The 18532-nt window shown below is 42.5% G+C and overlaps 2 protein-coding genes across 9 annotated transcripts in view; one reads left to right on the forward strand and one right to left on the reverse strand.

Moving 5' to 3' along the window:
• NF1 (neurofibromin 1) overlaps nucleotides 1–18532 on the reverse strand; it is a 1379374-nt gene that overhangs the window by 526942 nt on the left and 833900 nt on the right. The gene's annotated exons all lie outside the window — the stretch shown is intronic.
• OMG (oligodendrocyte myelin glycoprotein) lies at nucleotides 3696–8637 on the forward strand. Its single transcript, XM_069226652.1, has 2 exons — nucleotides 3696–3843; nucleotides 5208–8637. The coding sequence occupies exon 2, from the start codon at nucleotides 5214–5216 to the stop codon at nucleotides 6534–6536; it is 1323 nt and encodes a 440-aa protein (XP_069082753.1). The 5' UTR covers nucleotides 3696–3843; nucleotides 5208–5213; the 3' UTR covers nucleotides 6537–8637.

Here is an 18532-nt window from a genome sequence, read left to right on the forward strand (position 1 = left end):
CCACCTTACTACCGCGTACCCTTTAAATGTATCCCACAAAACACAAATGGCCCTTCTGAATTTCATCATGGTAGGATAGTCTATCACACCCTGTACTGAGAGAAGATATATTGTTTTAACCCTATGCTCCAAAACAGGGCCGGGTTTAGGGGGTACGATGCCGCACTGGGTGCAGACCTGGAGGGGGACACTGACCTGGGGAGGGCACTGTGTTTAGCAATAACCTATGATATAAAAGCACTTCCTGCAGAGTTCCTTGTGGTCTAGCTTTTAGGCAGCAATAAAAATGGCAAGATAACTCTTGTGAATAATGTTCCTGCTGTAAAGAGAGATGGGAGTTTTGTCTGGTAGCAGTTTTGACTAGCCACAAAGTAGCACAGAGGGTTAATGTGCCTGCTGCAAAGAACAGATCTGCATTCTTTGTGGATAGCTGAGCAGATTAGTAAAGCCGGCCTTAATCAGCACTTTAAATGATATTAAATGTATGTGAGAGAGGGGCTATGAAGAGAAGGGGGGCACTTTTGTCAGGTGGTAGTAACAGATTCGGAGGACGTCGTCATGGGGAGAGGGGGCGCCGAAAAAGATTGCTGAACCAGGCACCACAAGTGCTAAAGTTGGTCCTGCTCCAGAAAAGTTCTTTGCACTGTGTGCTGCTCCTGCCAAACCATTTTCCGACTGGATCTCTAGACCAGATGGCTCCAGCTCCTGTGTGCGCCTCGGTTTGTGAGGAAATATAAATCAGGCTTTATACAATTGTCCAGTATTCCAGCCTTGCCCTAAGATCGTACCTCACGAGCATGGAATCATACTTACTCTTCTTCACTTAGGTAGACAAGCAGGCAAGACTGACTATCAACCATTGCCTGAAGTACTAATAAACTTAAGTAACATTTTAAGTGATAACCGACTACTAGTATATTGAAAGTTATCACATGTGGTGGCCCTGTCAAACAATCATTGAGTTCTGCTTCACTCAGCCCAGGTTCAGATCTCTAGGTAGTAATGTGATAATTCCTTCCATTACTGGATTCCACCTCATTTGGGCCCACTAGTGTTGTCACATCTTTCCTACGTGGACAATATATTCCTACTCAGCCCCACAAGAGTTGGGCTACATCGATCAGTCTCAGAACTCGCAGTTCAAGCCAAGCTCAATAACTTGGAAATAAACATAGCAAAAACTAAAATAATGTCCATATCAAATCGACCCGGGAGTCCCCTGAAGAGCACATGGGGAGACAAGACACTAGAGAAAGTCCGTAGTAATTATAAATACGTGGGGTTATATTTACATGAGAATCTGAACTTTCAAGTACATACGAGGCATCTCCTGAGGAAGGGACACGCTTTGATCCATGCCTTCTGTGTTCTTGCCAAAACACTGGACGGGCCTTCATTGAAACCACTACTGGCAGTTATAGCTGATAAATTTCTACATACGGTAGCTTATGCAAGTGCCGCCATGTATGGAACAGACGCTTCAACCCTGGACAAATTGCAAACGAATACGTACAAGCAGGTATCCCGGCTGCCTGAGAACGCATCACCCACGCAAATTAGTTTGGATTATTGGAGCAATTAATTGGGAGACGCTATGCCACTGATAAAATGTGGTACAAAATGTGGTACAAAATATGGTTAAACCAAACAAATCCACTCCACAACGCCTTATAGCAGTCAATAGATAATGACCCTTGCTTCATTTCTCAACAATTTCTCAGGTTAGCCGTGAAAGACACAAAGGCAACAAACCTATGGAGCTTGAACCTACCCTACGCTGCTTTTTGCAATACAACAAATAAAGTAGCTAAAATGCATTCACTTATAAACAACAAACTCACACTAGCCAGTCGAAGCCATGCCTCGATGGTAATTCAATCATACCACAAACTTGAGCCATCAGCGTATTTAGACACAACGTATTCGGTTTATATTAAAAGAAACCTGATGGCAATCCAATTCAGTGTCCTGCCATCATTAGCTGGCCAACCGTCTTGGAAATACAGCAGCCCAAAATCATGCAGGCTATGCAGAGCAACAAAGGAAGACAGTATTCATGTGGTTTGCATATGCCCTTATTTAAAGACAGCTCGCATCCAGATGCTGAAAAACATCCTTAACAGCAGGGGCATTAGATCATGCAAAAGAAGCCAATGCAAAGGGTCTCAATCCTCTGGATCCGTAGATTAACTGTAATTTGATTAAATATTTGGTTTTTCATGAAACACTACTTAAACAAAATACTTTGTACGAGCACACCACAGGGCACCGCAGAGACTTAATCACAGTGGTGTGTGAAGGCTGGCATGATGGGCTGTCTCCGTACTCAAGGTTTTATGAAGTTGGTGCACTGCCTATGAGTCTTATTCATGTGTTGTTTTTAATTTATATATATTTTAAATTGTATCATGAATGCGGTAATATTGTGATGAATTTATTAACTGAAAAAACAATAAATTATTGCAAGGCTCCTTCCATTGCTGTGTCTCTGCAGGGTCATGCAATTAAGCTGATATCAAAGTATAAACTGAATAAGCTTGTTTGAATACAATTTCTGACATTGTAGAACGACAATTCTATGGAATATACCAAGTCTACGTTGGAACCTCATTAAGACAACAATGTAGCCGGTAGGAATTAGTGCATCTTATTTCACTCTTAGGTATGTCCCCATCTTTCTTTGGGAGAAAATGTATCACCTTGACCTCACATGGACCCTGGAAATATGTTTGTGGATTAGAAAATAACGTAACTGAAACCAAAGTGACAACCCCCCCCTTTTTTTTTTTATTTAAGAGTTGAAGATCTCTACGGTTCACGAACTATCAATGCCGATTCTAGATTTTTGTTGTCGAATTTGAGGTTTCGGAAGCAATCTGCAAATCTGACATCACAGATGCTATATTTAACCTCTCAATTCTGTTTCCTCATTTTCCCACTTTGTTTCTTGAAAACTATAGGACAGACGTTTCAATTGTAAATTAAACCTATAACTGGACCTGGTTCTTCATTAGTACAAAGTTTTGTGTGAACGTCCAGCAGTCTTTGAGGTCCAGAACAGCAAACAAAAAACAAAAAAAATGCTTCTGGACACAGAATATGGAACTTTTGCACTCTATTTTTTATTTCGTCCTTTCTTGATCAAGGTGAACAAAATCTGGTAAAAGCAGTCACACCCCTTCGTAGAGATTCAAAGTTCATAAACAGACAAAACGAGTTTGTCCTACCAGTTCAACAATGCCATACCTACAAAGAAGCTATTGCCAGCTCTGTAATATTTAAGTATTTCACAAATTATCACTATTCACCATTGCAATAAAAAAAATGACAAACCATGCATAAGGGTGTATGTACTACTCATTGATCAACTTACGCCTGGTTGTTCCAGAAACGTGGACTACTTGTATATAAACAAAACCATAACTAATGCAAAGATCTTCGACCAATGGTTAACTTGAGAAACACCAACGTCTGACTAACCATACCATGCCACAGGGCACTGGGTCAGGCGTGACACCACGACCGTGCAGGGAAATCACAGTAATTGAAAACAGCCATGAAAGCAGGCAGTGGGTGGTATGTAACCACGTAAATAAACGTGCAGGCGCCTCCTCGCCCAATGACAGAGCAGGCTCGTAATCAGATAAAGAAAGCAGCATTACGCCGAGTGTGCAGTCCTCCCAATATATCTGAGTCAGCACGAGTGACACCTCTGCAGTCCTCGGGCTGCTAGCCCCACAGTGCAGCGGAGGGGACCGAGCAGTCTACAGAGAGAGGCAGAGAGCCAGAGGCTGGGAGGACCGTCCACAGAAGGGATGCCCTGACCGCCCACCGAGGAGCACGGTGAGTGCGTTCATCCTCCCCTGCCACTGCGCAGCGGCTGCGGCTCGGTGTAATTTAGGGCAGGTGCCTCGCACGTGTGAGGATGCACTGCCCGTCCACAAGGAGGACGGCGTGTGGGTTAATGTCAAGCTCACCGGGAGGCCAGTTCGCGAAGGGCTGCCGGCCACTGCACCCTGGCCTCAGCTCGGCGGTGCTTCTCGCACGTGCGAGGACGCGCACACATGCGGTTAGTTCGCACCTTTTCTGCAAACGCCAATCTATGGTGTTTCAGCACTGAACATTGCTCTACACAAAACGGGGTATTGATCTGCAACTTAAAAAAAGCCACGTACATGTTTTTACGTCCAGGTGTGAAGTATCATTTTATAACCGTATGTTTACTTTTTGTCCTGAGGTGACAGACATTCCGAATTAACCCTGGCTTTTAGTGCAAGCTTTGTGCAAGGGGATAGTGCAGTTAGTTAGGCATGAACATGCCGTCGTTAATTTAAGCAAATCACACAGCAGTGCATCTGTTTAGCTGTTGCATCCACCTGCCTGTGTGACAATACATGAACCTGAAGGCATTATACTGACCTCTCGCCATAAAGAGAACGCATTTCTCTTGGTTCGCGCGCAAATCAGGCGAATGATGAAAGGGTTTGAGAGCAGTTCCATTCAGTTCACCTGCTACAGTGTGTAGCTGGCTTCAGGCCACAGTAGCTTCCTGAGCCCCTCGATTAAAACCGCTCGGAAAGAGAGAGGGTCAATATTGCATATATTGATAGTGCAGCATTTATACAGCGGCTACTACCAATATGTGTGGCGCTGAATCGCTTGTACCGCAGCGTCAAGGAAAACAGCTTACAACAGCCAGCCAGTCCCCCCGGTGCTAGCATCATGGGGTGCATGGTCGTCGTGGGAAATGAAATGACATGATCGCCTTCTCAGATTTCTTTTCTACCAAGAGAATACAATCTCAATTTGGATTCTTTTCATCTTAAAACAAAAAAACTAATTTGACTACAAATCATCATTTACATAGCGCAGGAACACCGTTTAAGCCCTCATACCTAGAACTATCAATACCTCGATGTATTTCAATGTGTGGGATTACCATAGTGTGACAAGGCTGACTCAGGGGAATGAGGAATAACCATGGGAGTCCCGCATGTTGTCCCTCTATTTCATACGCTTTCGCCCGGTTTTTCTCGGAAAAATGTGCACAGGGCAGAGACCTTTAGGAGCGGTGTCTCCACGCAGGTCGTAATGTCGATTAGAATATGTTCTGTACGAAACAAAATTACAAAGACAATTTTAATGAGGGCCCAGCTGTTCATGAATGTACACTTATTTTACTCCCTGTCCTACACGTTTGTTTTCAGGAAACCATGGAATGCCGGAAGGTGAAAACCACTCTCAGTCTGCTGACGATTCTGGTCTCCAGTTCCAATGTTCTGGGCCTCTGTCCCTTTGACTGTTCGTGCTTTGCAGGCAGCAGGCATGCGGACTGCTCCGACAGGAACCTGAGTACGCTGCCACAAGGACTTCAAGATAACATTACCTACCTAAACCTGTCACACAACCGCTTCTTCAACCTGGACCACCAGCTGACTAGGTTCACCAATCTGAGAACACTTGATATTTCACATAACTTACTCAGCAGCATTCCTTCCCACCTGCCCAGATCCCTCTGGGAATTATATGCAGCAAACAATAACATTAGAATGCTCCACAAACATGACACATCCCACCAGTGGAATCTTAGGCTGCTGGATATTTCTAAAAATCGGCTTGAGAGAGCAGTTCTCATAAACAACACTTTGATTAGCCTTAGATCTCTCAATCTCAGCAGCAACAAACTTTGGACAGTCCCGACAAACCTGCCTTACAACATCGAGACTGTAGACCTATCAAACAACTTTCTCACACAAATTCTGCCAAACACACTGGTGAGGTTACCTTTCCTTGCAAGCCTATATCTACACAGCAACAGGTTCACACACATTCCAAATGGATCTTTCGAACATCTACTTCAGCTCCAAACGATAACTCTTCACCACAACCCCTGGTCTTGCAACACAAAGCAAAATATCACCTATTTGCTAGAATGGACAATGGAAACCACAGCAGTTGTGGATGGGTACCCATGCCCTAAGCAAACACTCTCAAGGCGGAACATCACATTATCCCCAACAATGGCAGAAGCTCAAGGGACACACATCCTCATTACTGGGGGAGCAGCAAGAGGAACTACAAAATATCGTTCTCTGGCAGATGAAACTACTAAAGCAACTCAATTGAATGATCAAATTCAAGACAGCACTCCAAGCAAAGCAAGCACATTTATTACATGCACGGTAAGTTCTGTACTTGATGAAGATGGTTCCGCAGTAGAGAGTAATGTGTATGTGGCTGCTACAAGGGAGCCTGCCCTTATCAAAGAATCCGTTATCATAGACTTAAGCTCCCACTTAGGGAAGCAATCATCAACCATAATCACTTTAAATATCGACGGCGGGAAGCCAACAACACTACCAGGCACATCACAACAAACCGTAACTACCATTCTGGTGCAAAAGCAGCCAACCATCAGCATTCTAAACAGCAACACACCATCCTCCGCAATTGTCCATCAACATGCTGCCTTCAACATTATACTGGTGAACGTAGTGCTGTTTCTTGCATCCAATATGTTAGCATTTTCATACTAAGTGAAGAATGCATTTTCTTCTTCACATATATCCAAGGAGGAGTCGGGACCTGCAGGGACTTGGTTCTCATTGTTTTTATAATATGTTGAGGATTGGGACAATTAACAGTGCACCCTATGAAGGCAACATGTTAACAATACAGAAATATAGTTAACGGCTGCTAAATCTTTTTACCATTTGAAAGAATACATATCCTTTTAATTATGAAAGTCTTCTCAGATCCTCATGTCCATACATTTTTACTCACAGAATATCATGTATGTTTACAATATTGATCAACAGATAAAAAAAAAAACTTTAGGTTCACACCTGCGGTACATTTGAATTTCTGATGCATGACTGTTTACTAATATATGTAATTGTTAGAAGTTTTACCACAGCGCAAAGTTAGAATGGAGTAGTTACAATTTTGACATTCTTTGTGATCACTTTAGTGCAGCAAGGAGGGTGCTTCATCTTTTTTTGTTGATTCCACAAGTAAGCGTTGGTTTATCTGGCAATGGGTGGTGAAGGGTTTATAGTCAGTATGATTTGGCTTTCTTCACAATTCAAGATGGTTTTCTTTGGATGAATGTGTTTGGGGAATAGCATTTAAGATGCGTGGTGTTCATGAAAGTGAGTCCTTCACCACTGTTTAGAGAGAAACATGAACTCCACAAAGAGAAGGCTTCAATAGAGAACTGGTGTCCACCCGAGTCCAGAAGGACTAGATCCATGCCAGCTAGACTTTCAGGATATCCACTTAAGATAAATTTACATACAATGACTCTAAGTAGAAGTAATTCTTGTAGAACTGAAAAGCTGGCATGGGTCCGCTCCTCCCAGTTCAATTTAGAGCATCCATGCTTCAGAGGGTCATGCCTTCTCAAGGATACTGCACTGCAATATGCTTTCGCTAGCAAGCAAGGGTAAGCAAGGAAAGTAGATTTGTCACCTAGTGGAGTTTACGGTGGGAAGAGGATATGGACCTCTATACCCAATTCATAAATTTACACTCACTGCTGCGTTTTAGGAGATTAATTTGATACAGGTCTCTTTTTTTTTGTTCCTACACACATTCTGAGCTACAGTAGAAAATGTGACTATAAAAGATTAGGCTACCTTAGCGGACATGCTACAAGTCATAACGTTATTATTTTTGCACTGCTTGAAGAGGTTTGAGAATGTAAAAAAGAAATATCCATAGATCAGGCTTGCTAAAGATGGCCGGACAGAGGGAAATACATGAGGAGTAACTTGACTTTGAAGGTCTTGGTTTTTAAATCTTTTTGTTGGCATTTAATTAGAGTTATTTAAGCACAACTGTTTTGGGACATGGGTGGAGAAAAAATGCAACTTAAGTACAAGGTTCAAAGTAAAGAAAGGTGGAGATCTACATACCATAAATTCTCCTTACATGGGCCATATATTACAAATTTCTTCCACTGTCTGCCTGTGTCACCAGAACACCACAAAAACAGGTACCTCATGGTTACCTGATGCCTGGCAGCTAGGGTATGGGACAAGGAGACCAGAGAACTAATCCAGAGTTCTCCACTTGACCATATTGTTATATTATATTATCTTAGTTTTGTTCTAGGCATTTGTAAGGTGCAGATTGTTCGATTGTAGGCAAAATAGTTAATCTATTTGTGCTGTTCTATTACCTTCAAAAATTGGGAACACAAGCATGAATGGACATGACAATTCTTCTAAGAGAAAAAGTCACATAATTATTCAAGTTATTTTTGAAGCATCATCCCGATTTTTTACTTGGCATTTTTAGACAAACATTCACCAAACTAATACAGGATACAATTAAGATTTAAATCTACTCTCAAAAAGCACACTTTTAGTTGTGCTTTTGCACCATTGGTTTGTAGCTGATAATGCACAAACATTTGCTTTATTAATGATGAATTTGTACCATTTGTTAATGAACTTCAGTGACTATTATCCATGAACCTATGTAGTATTTCCGCATATTCTCATAACAGTTTGGTTATAACTATAACACAATACTCCATAAATCCGGTTTTATGTAGGCATGTAGCAGAGCTTTGCTTGCACTTGGAAGCACTCCACTCCACAATTTAAAAATAAGACAAAGGAGAGTTTTGTTTAAAAAAAAAAAAAAAAAAAAATATCAAACTCTGTTCGTTCTGTGGGAAGTTACTCCTAAAAGAAATTAGCTACTTTTCTTAAGTCTGCGTTACTGCTAGTGTGTGGGCTCTATTTTATCAACCCTGCGGATACTGACGCCACCTATGTACAGTAGATGAAATTGATGTTTTAGTTGCTAAAATGAACTTTGTGTATGTTACACATATGTAATACTCTCACACAGTGGAACCCCTCGTACTCCGCCTCAGCTCACACCCAAGTGGGTATGCACTCCATTTAAAAAAAAAAAAAAAGGTGGGAAAAAGTGCCAGTTATTTTGATGGTGGAGTAGCTGGCGAACATTATTGATAGTTTGGAAGAAGAAAAGGACCATCAGTAACGGAGTCTTCGTAGGTCATTTTATCCACTAAGCTAAAGAACTGAGAAGGAGGAGATACAGTATTAGGCAGCAAAGGTCTTTGGTCACTTATTCTGTAGAACCACCAGCCCAAACTGTGCATTACTTCTGGAGGAAGCCTCAAGAGCGTGACCTGAGAGTGGTCTAAGCACCAGCCCGACACGTTGATGTGACAGGTACATGCCTGGAGAATGCCACTGACGCTGCCTGGACATGGAAGGCAGGGGAGGATCTGTGCAGTGGTGGGCACTGAAGAATAAAATGGCGACCTTACAGGCAGCTCATCTGGCATTACTGTGAGGAAAGGCTATAAAGAGTTGCTCTGTAGAACAGAGAGCCGGCTTCTAGGCTAGTAAAAACTAATGCAATGTGACTTGTGCAGCGCTTCCTCTGTCAAGGTGGCCTACCCTTGCAGAGAAAGAGAGAAATATTTATTTATTCAGGTGGAAGTCTGTCAACACATTTGTGGCAGACATGAGAGACGTCTTTAGGACCCCGCTCTTCAGCCACGAGCACCTTCAAATGACAACTGCTTTTTGACAAGCTTGATACAAAAGTGTGCGTGGGGGGCTGTACAGGAGAGGAGGGGTACTGCATACTACTTTAAAATATGAAGCAGTACAACAGAATAACGTTTTTTTCAGGGGAATACTTTTACCAATGATCAGTGTTTTTAATTTACCACACTTACTGTGTACTAAGTACTTTCTGAATAAATAAGCTTTACTCTTAAGAACCTGCTAAAACATCCATTTGTTGTGCATGCAGTACTCGGTATACATGTCAAACTAAACCTAATGAAGAGTATTACAATAAACCCTGAGAGAAGTTTCCCACTCAAGTGCTTTAGGTTTCTCCCTGTGGTGGACTATGTCCAACTATGCTCTTTAAAGCAATCCTCAACGCTCTATTTGTGGCTTAAGTAAATCATAAACTTCCAGTCCTGGGTATAGTCTGGAAGCAGACAGGTGTAATGGTTCAGCCCTTGCCATAGTTTTGTCCAGAACGTATGCAGGTCTACTGCCCATTTACTTCCTTGCTTACGAAGGAGGAAAACACTGCCATCACCATAACAAACTGAAGGAGTGGGGAATGAGAGACAAAGATGGTGCTGGGTTTGTGTGCTTGATATTTGTTCTTATTTGTTGTGACTGTGCCCGGCTTCTTCCAGTCCTGCTGAGCTTGAATCAGCATCTTGAACTCAAATTTAAGCACTTGCTTTAGTAATGGAGCAATGACTGACACCACCGGGTGGATACCCCATTTACTGGTGAGGGTATCTGTGTCTCAATAAGGAAAATATCGTAGACCTTTGGTCGCAGTCAACAGTCTGCTTATTGCGGTGAAAGGTATCTTTAATCATTCAGTACAGGCCTCTGTGTCACTGCCTGAAATCTACAAACATGAGCTCTTGTGTTGACGAAGCCTGTGAGATGCAACAACTGGAGCCTCAACCATCCTTGACAGTCCTGCTGGGACTGGGTGTGTATAAAAATGGACAGAAATGGGTAGCACAACTGCATTAAAGAGTGAGCTGGTGCTGGCATAGGCTGGCACTTTAGACCCAGAAGGAGCATCATCAGTTTCTAGGGAAGAGTCGGTCCAGGTAGGACTAGAGCAATCCCCTTCACCTTCTGCTTTCGACAAAAAGCATCCAGAATGATTTTGAACTGAACTGCACACGGAGCATTAGCAAACTGGTGACTCCTGAGCGTGGATCCCGGGAAAGTGGAGCAGGCATATTCAACTCAAGCTCTAGGTGCTCCTTGTAAAGAAGGACAGGTTTGCAGAACTGTTTGACACGGAGTCCTCCTTCCCAGAGAAACGGAGAGAAAAAAGGGGCACTGCAGTGAAAAAGACTACTAGTACCTGCAAGTGGCCTCGAAAGGTCCAGATGTCTTGAAATGTATCTGAAAATCATCTAAACAACTCTTTAACTCCTTTCCATCCAATACAGGAATTGGGGCTTGAGGGGGGCAGGTCAGGAGGAATATACTCCAGTGTCCAGTTCTGGTCTGGTATCAGAGGAGCATCTCAGCAAGATGGATGGTTAACTAGAGATGCAAACCTGGCTGGACCACGTGACTCCTGTACCTAATGAGTGAGATGGAAATGGGGAATCGTGCCCGAGCTCTGGAAGAGGTGCGCCTTGCCTTTCTCGTGCTTGCTGCCTTACACCCACCTACGGAGAGGGGGAGAAGCTCCGAGTTGAACATATCTCACCAGGCTCACAAACTGACCCCACAATGAGACCTAAGGTCTTCTGCAGAGTGCACCTCAGGGGGCAGGTGTGCTCGACATTCCTGTGCAACTAGCCAGCAGCACTGCAGGGACTACGAATCCAACATTGCAGTGCAGTTACAAAACCTCAGCGCACAAATTCTGTGAATGGGACACAACCAAACAGAGTAACAGGCTTTTTGGAGCAGAAAAAATTGGTCCATGAAAGCACCTCGGCTCATAGCTATTTAATGCTGTTTCCGTGGGCGTTGTCAAGCAGACCCAACTAAAACACATCAGGCAATGAGTGAAAAATACTTGTGCTACCCTCTACGTCATCACCCGCACCACTTGTGCAGGGCCATTAGGGTGAGCTCCACACATGAAGGGGTACTCGTATCACTGACAGAAAAGGTGCTTGGGTCTGTGCTTAGCTTACAAGAACCCATACTCCTGCCTTGCCGTCTTCCCATAATGATGAAATGCACCCCCTGCGAGGCAATGACGCTCTTACTCTGAATGCACACAGCAGTCTGCTCCGGAGGGATACATGGGCATGCACTGGTTACAGGAAGAAACCAGATGACTCTTACACAAAGAGGAGAGACAGGGTTTACAGAATCAGCTGAAGCACTCTCAAAGCATAACAAACATAGCCAAAAGCAGGACAGCTGTGACATATGCTACTTGATTTGATGGAACAGGCAGCACTGAGTGAAAAAACAACAAAAGTATTTCGGGAGAAAACAGAGTACAAGACGCACCTGCAACTTGAGGGAGAAGCAGGTGCCGCTCCACGCCTGTGGGTGGAATACATTGAACTGGCGAGGACATGCACCCACACAAAGGACATAGATGTGCTGTACTATGCGGTGGTTAACAGCTAAAGGGTCCGCCCTTGCTCCGTCAGCAGGTAGCACAGATACCCATCTGTTCCCACCAAAAGGTGGCGCCGACAAGGATCTTACCAGGACCACGGGCACCGACACCCACAGGTTATGAAAGGGAGACAGGCACGGTTAAAGGCATACTTTTGTTTTTGCATCCATTTTTTCATATGATCAGTAAATATGAGTGAACTCCTCTGTGACTTAAAATTAAAGAAATAACATTGCTATAATCAAAATACATTAATGCAGCAGTGCACTTTCAATTTCCATTCGCATGAATGTGATCTGTTAATTAAAAGCTCAATCAAGCTGAAAATAATCATCTTTCATTTCAGAACATATAATGTTATGAGGCGTATTGGAAAACAAGTCTTGGCATTTTGAATACATCACTTAGACTCTAAAGTTCAGGGAATTAAATGTTTGGTGGATGCCTTCCAAGTGAAAAGGTTAATAACCAAGTTTTTAATAAACACTGACAAGTCCCTTAACAGGCCGAGCGAGTGCACTAATTTATGACCGATAGAGGGTTAGATCCAAGTCCATCAATTCTTGAAGTAAACAGTTTTTAACTTTCATTCTATTTGTATCACTCTAGTTTTCTTCGCCAATATAACACAACAGCCAGCTTTCAGTAATCATGGATGTAGGGTCCATAGACAAAATGAATATTTTGAAATGTGTTAAATTATCGTTGTTCTCCTCTGCACGGCATCTCATCATTGATAGAAAACCAGAACAATGTGAAACAATCCAAAAATTAAATGAGGAAAGGGCCCCATGAAAGCACAAGAGAAAGTACAGCCATCGGCAGTAGAGGCGCAACCCTAGTCCGGAGAGTGGTCCTACTGTTAGTGCAGTAGGTGTAGTAGTGTCAGAGGACCAGCGTTTTGATGGCACCACTACACACTATATCTGGCTGTCTTATTATCAAAGAGGGGAACCAAGGTCCATTTTCCTTGCTTCCATAGAACCTTTGAAAACACTTGGGCAAGGTGGTCGCCAGTTGTAGAACGGGGTGGGCACAGGTCCCTATAGTCTGAATTAGGTGTCAGTCGTAGGAGAGGGGGGCTTGGGGTCCTGTCATTAGTGTAGCAAGTGCAGTGGCAGATGGGCCAAGGAGTGTAAATGGCACAACTGGGCACAATTAAGCTATCCTTTTGCTACCACATGACACCCTTGATATGTCACTGATATCCTAAAGTGCAGACATCAACCTTAAATTGTTCAAGACAGAAGTCGGAAGAAGATGGCAACCTTAGAGGGGCAGAACACACTAGCTAATGGACTGAACTTCGCCTACCAAAGGCAGAACGAGCTGAATAAACCTGAAACTCTTCAAGTTCTTATATTAGCTGACTCAACAGTAATTATAACGAGGATTACAAAAGCTACAGTAAGTATGGTGGAGCCAGGAATGGACTGAAAGCAAAAGAGCTCTGATCAGCTATGAAAACAAAAGTATGCAGCCTTTATCTGGTACTTGGAATCTTCAATCCAGAGGCGTTCCTGTGCCATCTCCTTGGAGAAAGTGCAGGGTCTAGCCTGGTGCCAGCACCCAAGAAAGGGAGCAAAGGTCCTGTGAGTGACAAGCAGGGGGCGGCTCTCTTACAGGCCGTCATTCTTGGACCAAATTATCATATTTCCACTCCAAAAGGATTTGCTGAAAAGGCGATCTCTCAATTGCAAAACACCTGGCAAAAGGGAAAAAAAAGATTCTGAAGAGTGAAGCACGGGGTATAAAAACTACAGAGGTTGCCATCCAAACGGGGGAGGGATTAGAAAATATTTAGGTGAGGTACGAAAGGGGTAAAAGACAACAACTATGGAATTGTGGGAGGGACGAGTGGACACAAAAGCAGTCTCTTCTGCCCACACGTTGGCTATTTGCTCCCACATTACAGTTTCCGGTTTTGCCACAATACAGAGATAAATTCCCAAACGTGAGTAGAATGAAATCAGAGATGTATACAGATGGCAAACAATTCGGGTATGTCATAAATTATATTCCTTACCACTACATAGCAGTTACTCATTATGCGCTATAATCACCATCAGATAATGAAATATAGGTATTCACTGGAAGAAAGAGTATGGTAACCAGGACAGCTGAAGCAAGAAATCTATAACTTCAGAATAATCAAAAGAAAATGATGGTGCACTCAGTTTACATGTTAAATCAACCAAGAGATCTGCTTTAAAAGACATGGGTCACACAATCAGAAAATGCTTTAGCAGACCAACTAACACCAACTAGTGTGCTTGGACAAAATATCGAGTCAAACATACCATGGACAAAATATTACCTCAAGAATATCGAGGACAAGAATACTGTGAACGTCAATTTCTATGGAAAACCAAATTTTTAGCGCACTTAACTCCACAAATATGAACCTTTATGATATATATATATATGTATATGTATATATATATATATATATATACACATATATATATATATATATATACACACATATATATATATATATATATATATATATATATATATACACACACACACACCTCATCGAGGTACGTAAATATGGAGTTAAGAATAATTAATCTATACTTACCTATTTGCAATAACCTTCTCGATATTTTGGACGATATTCTGCCCACACGATATTTTTGTCCTCTGTGTTCGGTCAGTGATCCGCACAGTTGCAATTACGGGGCTCCTGCTTGGATTGAAAGGAGATATTGCATTGCTGCACATTCTTACTTTCCCCGCAATTTACAATGCACGACTTGCCAGAGAATCGAACATTTCAGGTGCTGCGTCTGCAGAGCACGTGCCCACCGGAAATGAACTGCTGTCACCGTGAAAAAGGAGCCCTGGATCCACTTAGCCACTTCCGGAGTGGATACTATCACAGAGGCTCTTCATGAGGTCGCAAGAGTAAGAGAGATTTCAAAACAGTGTCACAAACCCAGTGCTGGCGTGTGTACTTGGTGCACAGTTTTTAGAGCAGATTTCAGATATTATTACAACGGATTGTGTGTACAAGTGTGTCAGCAGCGTAGGGTTGTAGAAATGCCCTTCACTTTCTGCCACAGGGAATGTATAATGTAACCTCTTGCTGCCGAGATCACCCGTTCTCAGCATCTTCTGTCTTCCGCACTCCAGTCTCTAGGGAGCTACTCAACAGATCAAATGTTTGGGAAACCAAATATATTTATACCTATTAACATGAACTCACACAGCTCCATTTTACAAATACCGACCAATCAGACCACATTCCAGTACAGAGAGAGCGTGCTACCAAATGCGTGAAAAGCCTAATTTTCGTCTTTACTACGTACCCCGTGCCAGTCACCATCCAGGTTTCTTCACACCGGCGAACGATCAGACTTTTAAAACACACTTAATGCATTAACAAGTGAAACATAGGACACAGCAGGTTGCATATGTTAGGATCCTTTTAGAAGTGGCAAAGCAGATATTTGAGGAAAACATGTTCCATCATTAATATGGACAGTTGTACAACTAAGAGGACACTTTCAGGTTTGAATAAGCCCAGTTTCACACCAGCAGCTTCACTAATGTGTTCTCCTGTTGCCTGCATGGTCATGTTAGAGCACACAGTCCAAAGCTTGACTAAGTCACTCTTACATGATAACACACTGCTCAGAAGCCAGAACAGCCAGTTTCCAAATTATGAATAGTGTATAGTTTCTTCTACCTATGAAGAATGTCTTTTTACGTTATAGTTGCCTTTATTTTACCTGTCCATTAAGCATGAAACTGGTGCCAACCCGGTTATGCCTGATGCAAGCATCTGCAATCAGTTTCTCAAAACTTGAAAAGGTCACGTATCTACTATTTAAATGGATGCTGCTGCTATTATCCAAGGACCTGGTCGGCACAAGGACAGAATATTTATCTCTTTTTCGTAAGAAATTATTATTTAGTGTTTGTTCTCTTTTCTATGATCTTCTATTTGACATGGATCCTCTGTGCAAAGAATTTGGCCCTGTATTTTGTACTTTCTACAGAATATAACTTTGTTTTTCGTTAGTCAATAAAAAAGGCAGGGACGTTGCATGATATCATTATAAACGCCTGCATTAGGAACTCATGTTTTGTGCTCGAGTTGCAGAAATGTTTAGAAGAATAAGTATGTTAAGATTTGCCTTTGTTTATTTTTTAATGAAATTATTTATGTGACCTTAAAATAAACATGACATGATTACCTAACAGGTGTCAGACAAGCCTCAGAATGTCTCATTCGAGAGTGCCAAGGTAGAGGCTAGACGCAGACGGTGAATGTCGTAGGCTTTACAACCTAGTCGTTCATTTACTCGTACAGGTACAGTAAAAAAAATGCTCTGCATCAAAATGACCTCTACTCGTCTCAATGGAACAGAAATTCCCAAGGCGGTTTAATTTCAGAACACCTACATTTCCGTAGCCCTGGAACCCGGTCTACTGCTGTCCAGAAGCATACTGTACATTTTCCATGGCGTGATATCCCTCAAATGTACAAATCCAAAATCCATCTAAGAATATAGAATATTTTCTAAGTAGGGATTAGTGTATGCTGAGAGGAGAGCAGAACAGACATGAACAAGCGGCTTCATGTTACCTTCCTTCGTCCACTGACCACCAGCACCACCACAAAACCCTCTGATAAAAGAGCAAGGGATGATGGTATCTGCCTGTCAGTATTGGCATGCACCTTTGTTAAGCAGTTTGTTTCTAAACTTGACGAAGTCAATATAAGGGATGTGAATACCTGGTGAGGTTTACGTATGGGAAGAATGCTAAAAATGTCCAGCTCTTCGTGACAGAACCCAGGGACACCTTCAACTGAACCTTTCGAAGCTTGTGCTCCAGCAGCGCCTCCATCAACATACACTTCTTATTCACACAGACCATAGGGCACCGATACAGTTACTTTTCCATCACTATTTGCAATAATGAGATGACTTGGCTTTTAAAGAAGATGAAATGTGTTAAAGGATGTTCCCTTTCAAATGTTTTTTTTTTTTTAACTGCAGAAATACAAGCATTCTTTCCCTTGGTGGGCATCCACTGTGCAGCGTTATGCAAAAGCATCGAAGTCATTACGGTGCTGCATTTTTGGCACAGCATATTTTGCTGAACCCACTGAGGTAATTTGTAAGCAATAGCAATTTGTTACAGCACTTTGGCACATCCGTCCACACTTCACTACACCCACTGAGGTAATATGCAAGCAATTTGTTACAGCACTTAGACACACCCGTCCACACAGCACTACACCCACTGAGGTAATATGTTTGCAATTTGTTACAAACCTTCGTCACCCCCAATTAACACCCTAATGACTGCAGTTCTTCTCTAAAAGATTTCAAACTCCGTGCTGCAATGGAAACATTTGGAAAGTCATATCCCAGACTGCTGTAAGGTGCTGTGATGACATACGAATGACAGACCGGGTGCTATATAAATGTAAATTAATAATAACCAGCTGAACTGACTGAGTTCCTGCTATAAGCCTACGCGCACGGGTATCACTCAGGCTTTCACACAACATTCGGGTAGATTTTAAAGCAAAGTTGTCCATCATGTCCATATGCACCACTGGTTTCAGATCTTGGTATTCATCGGACTGAGATTTTGTAAAGGGACTACATTTCAAAACACAATGTAACCTGCTGAAAGCCAAGCTCATCTCGTGGGTGGGAAGGGCTGCCTAGATACACAACCCCGAAACAGCTGTGTAGTGCAATCCGCACGCAATAAGGCTCAACAGTATGTTTTGAATGTTTAACCACACAATCAACATGGGATGAGCGTTTCTTACAACTGTTAGTGTCTTTCCAGAAGCCAGCGCTCCTATATATATATCCATGTGTACCCACTGATATGGAAAGATCCAACTATAAAGTTCAGCACTGATTCACATAAAATAGCTCCTTGCAGAGAGACATACCACAGGGGAAAACCCATAAGTGTAGAAGGCAGGAATAGATGCAAGATGGCTGCTGACATTGATGCTCTATAATGAGCTCATAGGCCAAGGATCAAAACTGCTGAAAACCCCCGGTTTGCCTTCACCACCCTACCCTTTAGTAGCCGAGACCTATTTGTGAGAAGCAAGAGCATGAAGCAGTAGGTCACAAAAGCAACAAGCATTTGCAATGCAATGGGTCACGCATATTTCGAACAAGTTGTCGTCTTTAAACAACGGCACCCACGAGCAAATATAAAAAAAAAAACAGGAGTGAAAACTGAGAAAAGACGACTTAACCACAGAAAATACAGTTAGCTTTAAAAAATAAAACTTTGCAATATTGTTTGACCTGCTGAGCACGTTTTTGCCAGTCACAAGCCTTTTGTTTGGGGGGCATTCGAAGTTAGAACAAAATAGTATCTCAATCACGTCGGGAGCAGCAGATGG

The sequence above is a fragment of the Pleurodeles waltl genome, chromosome 3_2 (assembly GCF_031143425.1).
Source record: "Pleurodeles waltl isolate 20211129_DDA chromosome 3_2, aPleWal1.hap1.20221129, whole genome shotgun sequence".
Taxonomy (NCBI): domain Eukaryota; kingdom Metazoa; phylum Chordata; class Amphibia; order Caudata; family Salamandridae; genus Pleurodeles; species Pleurodeles waltl.